The following is a 13,334-nucleotide window of genomic DNA, read 5'->3' as shown; positions in this document are numbered from 1 at the left end:
TAATGCTCCTATCTTTCCCACTTCCTCTGTCAGCTCATTCCAAATACGGACAACTCTCTGGGTGGAAAAAAATGCCTGCAGAATTCCCATTAAATCTTTCCTTTCTCACCTTAAACCTATCCCTCTAGATCTAAATTCTCCAACCCTGGGGGGAAAAGACTGTGCATTCATCCTATCTATGCCCCTCATAACTTTATACACCACCCCTCATTCTCCTGAGTGATTTTAATTCTGATGATAGAAAACACTACAAAAGTTTTTATTTAAGTTTTGTAAACTGGGTCTGGATTTTGCTAGGACAAGAGCAATACAGAAAAGGTAATTAGACAGGTACATGGATAGGGAAGTTTTAGAGGGATGTGGACCCTAGCAGGCAAATAGTCCTAGCTATGATGGGCACATCAGCTAGCATGGATGAGTTAGGCTGAAGGGCTCACTTCCAAAGTGTGTTACTCTGACTATGCCGCAGAAAGTGGTGGCTGAGTCTCTGTTCATGTTACTCTTTTGCCTTTTACTTCCAGGTGGCTTTGTCTTCAAGCAATGGAAGGAGAAATTCTTCTTTCTGTCACTGGGGGGATCATTGGTCATCTGCCGTGATCATGACTCACTGCCTGAGATGGAAGTGCCGCTGGCTACCAGCTGCCATGCCATTCTAAAGGGCAGCCAGATCAGTGATTTGCCCCGGCTCCCAATGGGCGCAGAGAGGGACTGCTGCTTGGCTCTGGTCCTCTCTGAAGGCAAACTACTCCTCTTACTAGCAGCGGACAGTGAAGACTCCAGGTATGTTTGCTATGGGAGCCACCTAATCTGATCTCATTGGGGCTTGGTGTGATCCCTGAACTTTGGCATTCAGCTTCACACCACACATTCAGGTTTCTTTAAGGAAGGTAAATCCATAGCTGGCTTTAGTGTAGCTGGGTGTCATAGTGGCACACAACAGTTAGTGCCTCGCATACAACCACAGGAATTCAGGTTCACTCCTGATCCTCAGCACTGTCTGTGTGGAGTTTACATGTTCTCCTTGTGACTGCGTGGGTTTCCCTGGGTGCTCCAGTTTCATCCCACATCCTAAGGATGCACTTGTGGGTTTATTAGCTGCTGTAAATTGTCCCTAGTAAAGGCTAATGACAAAACAAATGAAAAGATGGGCATGTGTAAGAGAATTAGTTTTAGGGCCACGGAGAAGTAAGGAGGAGATAGAATGGGACTGATGAGCCAGCCCTAACCTAACACATGGACAACACACACAAGAGAGGTGATTTACAGTGCCCAATTAATCTTCCAGGATGTGAGAGGAAACCACGTGGTGAATGGAAGGATGTTCAAACTCCACATAGACAAGCTCCCTGAATAAGGATTGAACCTGGATCTCTGCAGCTGAGACAGATTTATTAGCCACACTGCTGTTCTGCACACAATGTTCCAAAAGGTATTGGGTGATCTTTACTTCAGCATTACTTTCCCTCCATTCCCTCATCACCTCTGCCCTGAATGGCCAACACCTTGTTTCAAGAACAACTCAGTATCCACCCTGTTAAGACCCCTAAGAATTTTATTCGCTTCAATGAGATTTCTTCTCATTTTTTTAACTAATGCAGTCTGCTTAATCTTTCCTGATACAACACACTTGCCATCCCAGAAATTGATCTAGTGAACCTACAGTGAAAGTATACTTCTTCGGGTATGGATCCCGGATATGTCCTCACATGGACATATTGAATGGACCTCTTGTACAACAGGATGGGTTCTTGGCCTCAAAAGTTACCTCATTATGATAGTGCAATTTATCTTTTACCTGCAATGCACTTTTTTGGAAGCTTTTACAATTTATCTTGCATTGTTATTGTTTTAACCTTTTTAGCTTTCATGAGGAAAATGTGTGCTCTAATCATAAGAAAGAGAAAAGCAGCAGGTGCTGGAAATCTGAGAAACACACACGAAATGCTGGAGAAGCTCAACAGGCCAGACAGCATCTATGGAAAAGAGTACAGTTGACATTTCGTGCTGAGGCCCTTCAGAGTACAGCAGATATGAACTCTGTTTCCCCCCCCCCACTAAAACAGATAATCTCTCATTTTCTCCACATTATATTCCACCAGTCAAGTCCTCCCCATTCACTTAGCCTTTCTATATCCCCCCTGAAGTGCTTCTGCCACACACTGAGAGCAATCTTGGATGTATACTACCTGATCCGTTTATTGATGTGGATTATGAATATCTGGAGCAATTGCTGCAATTTCTGCAGGCCCCTCCAGTATAGCATCTCAATGTTAAATAACCATTTTTTTGCAGAACCTGACCTGGGCCTCTGTACCTCCCTCTGTAATTAGATCCTCGACTTCCTAACCAAAAGACCACAATCTGTGCAGATTGGTGGTAACATATCCTCCTCGCTGACAATTAACACTGGCGCATCTCAGGGGTATGTAACTAGCCCACTATTCCACTCTCTATATACACATGACTGTGTGGCTAGGTATAGCTCAAACACCATCTATAAATTTACTGATGATACAACCATTATTGGTAGAATCTCAGGTGGTGACACGAGAGCGTACAGGAGTGAGATATGCCAACTAGTGGAGTGGTGTTGCAGCAACAACCTGGCACTCAACATCAGTAAGACAAAAGAGCTGATTGTGGACTTCAGGAAGGGTAAGATGAAGGAACACATACCAATCCTCATAGAGGGATCAGAAGTGGAGAGAGTTAGCAGCTTCAAGTTACTGGGTGTCAAGATCTCTGAGAATCTAATCTGGTCCCAACATATCGATATAGTTATAAAGAAGGCAAGACAGTGCCTATACTTCATTAGGAGTTTGAAGAAATTGGCATGTCAACAAATACACTCAAAAACTTCTATAGTTGTACCATGGAGAGCATTCTGACAGGCTGCATCACTGTCTGATATTGGAGAGCTACTGCACAGGACTGAAGGAAGCTGCAGAAGGCTGTAAATCTAGTCAGCTCCATCTTGGGCACTAGCCTACAAAGTACCCAGGACATCTTCACAGGGCATGGTGTCTCAGAAAGGCAATGTTCACTATTAAGGACCTCCAACACCTGGGGCATGCTCTTTTCTCACTGTTACCATCAGGTAGGAGGTACAGAAGCCTAAAAGCACACACTTAATGATTCAAGAACAGCTTCTTTCCCTCTGCCGTTGATAATAAACCCTAAATCTGATTCTGATTTACCATTTTTTGTGTAATCTAAGTTCATCATGGCCCGAGGCTGAATCTGTTACCTCTACGGTCAATATCTGCTACTCATGGAATTCCTGTACAGCAGCAAACCATTCAGCTTATTCAAGTCCAAACTGTCTCCGTGTACAGCATCCCCCAATCCAGTTCCCTCCTCCAGTGCAGAGTAGAAACATGTGACTGGCAGGTCAGGCTGGGCTGCCCTTCACTTCCAGAGAGAGGGGATAAAATTTGACTCAGTCAATATGGCTTGGACAACTGATGCAGACGTGGAATTCAATCTGAAATGTGGAATTTAATATAAAATATATGATTGTTATCCTTGCTAACCCTTCAGTGGATTGCCTCTTGGTGACGAGAAAGATCTGTCTTTCCCAGGATTATGATCCCTGATCACCACTGATTGCTGATGTACCATAGGGAGCATACTAACTGGTTGCATCACCATCTGATATGATGGGCCACTATGCAGGATCAGAGTGTTGCAATCTTAGCCAGCTCCATCATGGGCACTGGCATCCCCTCCACTGAGTACATCTTTATAAGGCAATGCCTCAAAAAGGTGATGACCATCATTAAGGGCACATATCACCCAGCACATGCTCTCTTCTTATTTCTCCCATCAGACAGGAGGTGCAAAAACCTGAAGAAACACAGTCAATGTTTAAGGAACAACTTCCATGACCAGCACCTCACTATTTTTGCTTTCTTTTTGCACTGCTCATTTAATTATGTATAAAAATAGTTTTTGTAATTTATTCTATTTTGTATATATACACTGTACTGCTGCTACAAAACAACATATTAAGCTCAATTCTGATTCTGTTTCTGACTAACCCCATTAGCCTTTTGCCTAATAATAATCTTCCCTGTTCCAGGGCCCTAGGATTAACTCTCTCTTTTATATCTTCTTTCAACACAGTCGATGGCTGAAAATGCTTAACAAGGTGAAAGAGGTAAGAATGTATTGATTCACTCTTAATCCCACTTTCAGGATATATAGTACATTTTCTTGCACTAGAGTTGGCACCCACAGGATAGTTGGAGTCATCCACAGGAAATCCAAAAGATCTCTAAGGGATAAGGCAAATTGACTTCCTGGACAATTGTTTTATTAGCATAAATTTCTCCATTATTTTTGTCTCTTTTGAAATTCAAGATTCAAGTCTGCTTTCTGTCATTCCTTCAGTATATGAGTGTAAAGGAGAACAAAATGATTGTTACTCTGGATCTGATGCAGTATATACAAAACGCAATAAACATGAAAACATAATAAATATAAATATATACTAAGCCTATAAAACACAATGTACAAATAACTGTTGAGATTAGCTTAGAGTGAATGTTATGGATATAAAGTGACCTAGGTAAGGTTTATTGAGGTAGTAGTTATAGTTTTGATTCCATAGTTCAGATTTACCTAACAAAATCCTTCACAGGAGTAAGTTAATTTTATCGCAATTGCTTTGTGAGATCACACCTTAAGTATTTGGTACAGTATCTACCTTGGAGGGAGCGCAGTACATGTTCTCCAGATTGGTTTTAGGGATGGGGGGGTGGGTGGTTACCATTGAAGGAAGAGATTGAGTGAATTGGAACTGTATTTCCTAGATTTTAAAAGTAAAATGAAAGAGGATTTTATCAGAACACACAAAGGATTCTCAGGCTAATTGCAGGAGAGGTGTTTCTCCCAGCGGAGGAAAAAGGCCAGTGGGCACAGATTGAGAATAGTGGATAGGCTGTTTAGGACAGAGATGAGGAGAAATTTCTACATACAGAACATGCAAGAACTTTGAAACTCTGTGCCCCAGAGTTAATCCAATACAGCGCTTGATAGATTTGTGGATGTTAAGGAATCGAGGAGCGAGGAGTTATTGCTGGGGTGGAAGATTACCCATGAACTTAACAAATGGCAGAGTAGGTTCAAAGGGTTGAATGGTCACCATCTCTGATTCCTTATCTTCTCTTGTCCCTATGTCCCATTCCGGTTAATCTCCTCCACATCTTCTCAGAAGTATTCATGTATGCTTCTACAACTCAGAAGGTTGTCCTCGTCAGTGCTTTCTAAAGATTTAATGACATTTTATAGCTTTTTGGACTTCATCAGAAGTTGGATAAAACTCAAAACCAAAGTTTGGGGTCAAGATTTGTGACTCATTGTGCACAAGTAGCACATTAAATCTGAGGCTCCTGTTTGCTTTGTCTGGCCCTCAAACAGTTCAACAAGCAAGCATCAGTGAGCAACTTATGGTTAAAAGTTGTTTGATTAACCTACCATGCTGAACTATTATGACTGCAAGTGTTTGGAGTTTTGCTTTGTTCTTCACACTGAGGAACCTTATCCTGAAGACTCAGGTTCTGTCCTGACTCCCAGTGCTGTCTCGTGGAGTTTACACATCCTCCCTGTAAACATCCTCCAGTCTTCTCCCACAATGTGATCATTCTATGGCTGGACATGCAAGAGACTAAGTGCCAAAGCTTTTAGACATTACATTGTAGGTTTTGATTTAAAGTTGAAGAACATAAGTCAACAGGTCATAGAAACAGAATTAGGCAAGTCTGTTCCGTTCTGCCATTCTTTTATGGCTCAAGAGATATCCAGTTATCCATTATCCATCCTGCTGAAAATGAGTCTCCAGCCCTACTGCCTTCTAAATTTGTATACATCTGTTCTGGAAAATTTTGTCCAAAGCCTTCTAAAAGTCCGTAAGTATATCAACCAGTACGAGAATCAGTATTAGAATTTATTTTATTTCTTGCATCCATCTCAAATCATAAGGGAGTAAATAACTTTATGTTGTGGCTCCATTGCAATGTACAAGCAACAAGGAAGGGAAATGTGGGAGGAATCAAAGCCGTCAAAGAACATGACTAGGAGAGCCAAAAACTGTATGCCTTTAACATTATGCCACTGACATAACAGCTACAGCTCTCTGTTTGATAGTCCTCAACTAATTGACTGCCTCCAGTTGTCAGATTGATGTTCCTTTTTAAAATAAAAATTTTGTAACATTAATAACTTAAAAGAGGATTGTCTACTTTCCAACTCTTAGTGATCCAGGATGCATCCTGCCTGGAGTCATGACTAGTCTGAAATAAAAATAGAAAATGCTGGAAATGCTCTTTAGCTCAGGATGTATTTGTGGAAGAAGAAACTGAGTAAACATTTCAGATGAGAGACCCTTCATTAGTTCCCAGTTAAAGCTATAAGACGTAGGAGCAGAATTAGGTCTTTCGGCTCATCGAATTTGACCCACCAGTCCATCATGGCTGATTTATTATCAGTCCCAACTAAATCTCCTGCCTTCTTCCCATAACCTTTGATGCCCTGACTAATCAACAACATACAACCTTAATCCAGAACATACAATCAAGAACATAAAACCATACAACAATGTACTTACCTTACATTGGTAAGTCATACCCAATGACTTAGGCTCCACGGCTGCCTGTGGCAAAGATTCACCACACTCTGGGTAGAGAAATTCCTCCTCATTCTGTTATAAAAGGACACCCCTCTATTCTAAGTCTGTGTCCTCTGGTCTTAGACTCCCCCACCATAGGAAACATCCTCTCCACATCCACTCTATCAAGGCCTTTCACCATCTGATAGGTTTCAATGAAGTCACCCCTCATTTTTCTAAATTCTAGTGCATACAGGCCCAGAGCCATCAAATGCTCTTCATATGACAATTTGTTCAATTCTCGAATCATTTTTGTGAACCGTCTTTGAGCCCTCTCCAGTTTCAGCACATCCTTTCTAAGGGGCCCAAAACTGCACACAATACTGCAAGTGAGACCACACCAGTGCTTTATAAAGTTTCAACATTACATCCTTGCTTTAATATTCTCATCCTCTTGAAATGAATGCTAACATCGTATTTGCCTACCTCACCACTGACTCAACCTGCAATTTAACTTTTAGGGAATCCTGCACAAGGACCCTCAAGTACCTTTGCACCTCAGTTTTTTGTATTTTCTCTCCATTTAGAAAATAGTCAAACCCTTTTATTTCTTCTACCAAAGTGCATGACCTTACACTTCCAGACACTGTATTCCATCTGCCATTTCTTTGACCATTCTTCTAATCTGTCTAAGACCTTCTGTAGCCTTTCTACTTCCACAAAACTACCTGCCCCTCCACCTATCTCTGTACCATCTGCAAACTGCAACAAAGCCATCAATTCCATCATCCAAATCATTGACATATAATGTAAAAAGAATCAGTCCCAACAAAGTCCAAATCATTGACATATAACGTAAAAAGCATCAGCCCCAACATAGACTCCTGTTGAACAACACTAGTCACCGGCAGCCAACCAAAAAAGTCTTGCTTTATTCCCACTCTTTGCCTCCTGCCAACCATGCCGGAATCTTTCCTGTAATACCATGGGGTCTGATCCTATCAAACAGTCTCATATGCGGCACCTTGCAAAAGCCTTCTGAAAATCCAAGTACACAACATCCACAATTCTCCTTTGTCTATCCTTCTTGTTATTTCCTCAAAGAAATCCACCAGATTGGTCAGGCAAGATTTTCCCTTGAGGAAACCATGCTGACTATGTCATATTTTATCATGTGCCTCCAAGAACCATGAAACCAATCCTTAACAATCAACCCCAACATCTTCACAACCTCTGATGCCAGACTGACTGGCCTATAATTTCCTTTCTTCTGCCTCTTTCCCTTCTTGAAGAGTGGAGTGACATTTGCAATTTTCCAGTCTTCCTGAACCATTCCAGAATCCATTGACTCTTGAAATATTATTACTAATGCCTCCATAATCCCTTCAGCCACCTCTTTCAGAACATTGGGGTGTACACCATCTGTTCCAGGTGACTTTCTACCTTCATACCTTTCAGTTTCTGAAGAACCTTCTCCCTGGTAATTGTAACTTCACACATTTCATGTTCCCTGACACCTGGAACTTCCACCATACTGCTTGTGTCTTCCACAATGAAGACTGATGCAAAATACTTATATAGTTCATTCACCATTTTCTTGTCAATTATTACTAACTCTCTGGCATCGTTTTTCAGTGGTCCAATATCTACTCACGTCTCTCATCTCTGTTCTAAATCTGTAATCTGAGGCTGTGCCCTCTGGTCCTCTACTCCCCCACTATAGAAACATCCTCTGCACATCCACTCTATCAGAGCCTTTCAGTATTTGATAGGTTTCAATGAGATGCCCCTTATTCTTCTGAACTCCAGTGATTACAGGCCTAGAGCCATCAAACGCTCGTACACTGTATATTAACCTATTCATTCCTAGAAATAATTGTCATGAACCTCTCCTTGATCCTTTCCAATGCCAGCACACCTTTTCTTAGATAAGAGACTCAAAACTGCCTTCAACACTCCAAGAGAAGCCAATGCCTTATAAAACCTCAGTATTACATTTTTGCTTTTATATTGTAGTCCTCCCAAAATGAATGCTGGCATTGTACTTGCCTTTCCTACCACTGACTCAATTTACATGTTAACTTTAGGGAATCTTGCATGAGAACTCTCAAGTCCCTTTGCATCTCAGATATCTGACTTTTTTCCCAATTTAGAAAATAGTCTAGCAAATTGTATGGCCATACACTTCTCTTAACTACAGTCCATCTGCTGCTTCTTTGTCTATTCTCTTAATCTGTCCAAGTCCTTCGGCAGATTTCCTGTTTTCTCAACACTATTTGCCCCTCCACCTATCTTCGTATCATCTGCAGACCTGGGCACAAAGCCATCAATTCCTTACAAAGTGTATCAGATCTTGTATATTAACTGGGTTCTCTCTCCACAGATGCTGCTTAATCTACTGAGTATTTCCAGTATTTTCTGTTTCTGTAGATTTTTTGACTTTCATTCATGACAATTTTTTTGTCTGAGAACAATTAATGTTTCAAATCTATTGGTATGTTGAACTTTGTCTCAAAACTTCACAGCACTGTATTTGATTCATTCTATTGACTTGAGAAGGATGAATTTAGTAGACACAGGTGAGCTAATGATAGTGCATACTGTGGCACTCACCTATGCCACCAGACAAGGGAAAAATACCTCAGCACTGCCCTTTTTCAAACAATCAGCTGATCAAGCAGCATCTGTGGAGAGAGAAACATGTCTGAGACCTTCACTGACCTGGAAACTGAAATGTTAACTCTGTTTTTTTCTCTTTATGGATGCTGCCTGTCCTGCCAAGTGTTTCCAACATTTTCTGCTTTTACTTCATACTAGTCTCCTTGTGCAGATGGGATGCAAGTAGAGATACGAATTAGAGAGGAATTGGCCACAAACTTCTTGGATATAGGACTGTAGAATTATAAATATCCCAGATCTGTTTTTACATCTCCGTCCTTCAATGTCATGCTGTCTTCCCCAGGGCTGCTTCGTTGCCATACTAGGAAGCAGCAGCTGACTTGTTTTCTCTTTCTTTGCTTTAAAGTGCTTTTCACCCAGCGTACCCAAATGTATGATCCATGTTGATAAACAGCGCAGTATGTCCTTCAGAGAGAAGGAGCACGTGGCAGGAGAGAAGTCATGTCAGCACCATGAAGGTAGAGCATGCGTTCGTTCCCTCTCTCTCCTCTAGGGTGAATGGTTGTTGAGTGTTCTAATCTCCTAGGCTCAAACTACACCTCAGACGCATTCTGAGGATGTGGATGCCATTTCAATGCTGGTATCTCTAATGTGCCCATATTCATGAAATGTTGCAAACACTCATGTATAGAGAAAAGATACAGCACCGCAAAGGGAAGGACCTTTTGGCTCACAACATCTGTCCTAACTAGATGCCAGTTGAAACTGCACATCTGCCTGTACACAGTCTCCATTCCTGGCCTGTCTACCTAACAGCCTCTCAATTCCACCACTTCCCCGCCACATGTTCCAGACACCTACCAATCTGTGTCTAAAGAAACTTGCCACATAAATCACCTTTAAACGATCCACCCCTCACCTTAAAGTTATGCCGTCTAATTTTTTGACATTTCCTCTCTAGAAAAAAAGACTCTTCCTATCTATTTATGCCTCTCACAAATTTATAAATTCTGTCAGTTCACCTTTCAGTCTCTGATGTCAGAGAGAACAATCCAAGGTTGTCTAGTTTCTCCTTATAATTAATACAGTCTAATCCAGGTAACATCCTCTTCTGCACCCTGTCCCAAGGCTCCATAACCTTCCTATAATAGAGAAACCAAATCTGCACACAATATTTCAAATGTGGTCTAGCAAAAGTTTTATACAATTACAGCATGACTTCCCAACTTTTCATCTCAGGAAGTGGAAATGGGTTAGGGTAGAAATGGTTTAAGTGGGTGGTTGGCATGGACTCAATGGGCTGAAGGGCCTATTGTAGTATCTTTCTATCACCATAACTCTATGATTCAGCAGGTTAGGCAATATCTATGGAAATACAAACAGTTAACATTTCAGTTTTAACACGGAACATTCTGAAATGTTAACTCTTTCTCTGTTCACAGATGCTGTCTAACCCGATGAGTATTCTCTGTTCCTCTCTCCGTAGATGCTGTCTAACCCGATGAGTATTTTCTGTTTCTCGCTCCACAGATACTGTCCAACCTGATGAATATTTTCTGAATTTCATTTAAAATTTTAAATTTACAGTATCTGAAATCTTGTGATTCACATTAACTAAATTGTGCTTGTTCTAATGACTTATATTAGCTCCAATGAAACTGAACTTTGGGAGTTCATCTCAAAAATGGGCCTGCCAATGATAAAACGATGTTGCAGTGAGGTCCACCAAGGAAGTCACACAGTTAAATGGTTCTGGACATTTTTCAGAAGCCTTTGGGCTCTTGGTTCTATATTTATTAATTTATAATATGTGTAAAATAGTTAATGGGTCAGCATTTATTGTGGAGCCTTAATTAACTCTGATGAATCAGGTGATATTGATCCTCAGGTGCTATGAACATCCAGAATGAGGCATAAAACTTGGTGGTTATGCTTTATTTAGAAGCATAAAAAATGAAAATAGTAAAGACAAAGGAAAAGAAGTCATGGTTATCTCGTACTCAAGACTACAGATATCAACACATTCTATTGATAACAATTAATCCTTAAAATCTCAGATATAGCGTGACATCTACTGCTAAAAACCTGAGAAGCTTCTGGAAAAATACACAATCAGCTACACTACAATTACTGGAGAATTTACTGAACAATGGCACTTATGTAAGAGATATATAAAAATAAGCAAGCATAGAAACCTTAACTACCAGGAAAATACTAGTAAAATAACAATTCTGCACCCTAATTCAACACCTGCAAGACACAATAGTTTTCATTGGGTGATTCTGTTGACCAAACAAATGGATTTGAAGTGTTGAGGATGGAGACACAGAGACTGCAGGTTAGAATCTGGAGCAACAAACAATCACCTGGAGGGACTCGGTGGGCCAGGCAGCATCTGAGGAGACAAAAAAAAGGCCATTATTTCTAGTCCAGACCCTACATCACGCAAGGATAAATAAAAAATGCTGCAATGCATTTATCAAAACTTGGGAAGGATCTATCAAAGGGACTCTAAACTAGGATTTCCAACCGTTTTTATGCCATGCACCCCTACCATTAGCTGAGGGGTCCACGGACCCTGGTTGGAAACCCTTGTTCTAAACATTTACCCTGTCCCTCCCTCCACAGATGCTGCCTGACCAGTCGCGTTCAGCCCCTTCCATTTTTATTTCAGGTTTCCAGCATCTGAAGGTTGCCAATTTTCATTCAAGGATGGTCGATTTCCTTTGAATATTGGTGGACCAGATGAAATTTTACAGCATGTCAGTAGTTTCATGATCACCACTAATAGTGATGGCATTTGCACATTCACAGCTAATTATCAAATTGAAATCACCAGCTTGTCGACCTTGTATCACTGATTCAGTAACCCAGGTCAAGTAACTCAGCTCCTGTGTGTTTAGCTGAGCTGTAAATCAGAAAACTATTGTTGAAGCCCCTTTCTCAGGAATAATCTAAAACTGTCCTGTAGGATTACTGCATCACCATTCAGAAGCTCTTTGAACGGAGGCTCCACCTGCCCTTCTGAGTGGATGTAGAAGATCCCACATTTAAAGGGCAAGTCTTCCCAGTAATCTGGCCAATCTTTGTCTCTCACCCACAGCAGCATTGCCTGTCTATGGAATCTTGCTGTACCCAAATAAATGGCAATGTCTTCAAAAGACTTCAGTGATTTGACTCACCCTGCATAAATGCAGAAAGATTTCTCTTCATCAGAGAACAACATATTGTTCCTAAACCTAACATTAGGACAAGGAATCTAATGGCCTTAGTGCTAAACCTAAATAGCTAATCCCCTTAGGAGTCCCCATCCAAAGCCCCTGGTACCTCGAATAAGCACATTTATATATTTGCCGTGATCCTAAGGTCCAAATTTCCTGAACAGCCACCATCTCCCCAACACCAGACAGGATTCAGACAAATAGGGACATACAGCAAACAATAGGCCCACCTATCTGATATTCCCGAGTCTGCCATCTAATTACGATGTTAAGACTGCTCCTTCTTCTCCTACAAACTGATACTTACTGGGAACTATCAATCAATAACCCTAGTCTAGGTGTAAAAGAAAGTAAATAGAATTGGATCAGTGAATAGAAACCTGGGCCAGATCAAAGTGGCATTCGGCAGTGAGGCAGATAGAAAAACAGAAAACCTACAGCACAATATAGGCCCTTCAGCCCACAATGCTGTGCCAAACATGTACCTACTTTAGAAATTACCTAGGGTTACTCATAGCCCTGTATTTTTCCAAGGTCCATGTATCTATCCAAGAGCCTCTTCAAAGACCCTATTGTATCCGCCTCCACCACCATCACCAGCGGCACTGACATTAACATCTGGTCCTAACCCCAATCTCAGGCTTGTGGTCCAAACCAGAATGGGAGACTATAAATCGAACCCCAACATGTGTCCCTCACTCCAATGTACATCCCTACCCCTAATCCTAAAGTGAATGTGCCTCTCTAATAGTAATCCTTTTTTTTTACAAACATACAAAGATTTATTCAATCACAAAATACAAAGGTCAGGGGCATACAAATCATTAATAATTACAAATTAAACTATCATTATTATCATCTACAGAACACTCATTTCCCTGGGATCC

At 41.0% G+C, this 13,334-nt stretch overlaps 1 protein-coding gene across 1 annotated transcript in view; it reads left to right on the top strand.

Annotated features, from left to right (window-relative positions):
* Positions 1-13,334, top strand: part of LOC140716574 (uncharacterized) — a 43,788-nt gene that overhangs the window by 19,465 nt on the left and 10,989 nt on the right. Inside the window, exons 2-4 of the mRNA XM_073029423.1 lie at positions 522-780; positions 4,126-4,159; positions 9,633-9,744. Of these exons, the coding sequence (XP_072885524.1) occupies positions 522-780; positions 4,126-4,159; positions 9,633-9,744 (405 nt within the window). The remainder of the gene's footprint in view (positions 1-521; positions 781-4,125; positions 4,160-9,632; positions 9,745-13,334) is intronic.

The sequence above is a fragment of the Hemitrygon akajei genome, chromosome 25 (assembly GCF_048418815.1).
Source record: "Hemitrygon akajei chromosome 25, sHemAka1.3, whole genome shotgun sequence".
Lineage (NCBI taxonomy): Eukaryota > Metazoa > Chordata > Chondrichthyes > Myliobatiformes > Dasyatidae > Hemitrygon > Hemitrygon akajei.
The sequence above is the reverse complement of the archived record's forward strand: the minus strand, read 5'-3'. Positions and strand labels throughout refer to the sequence as shown.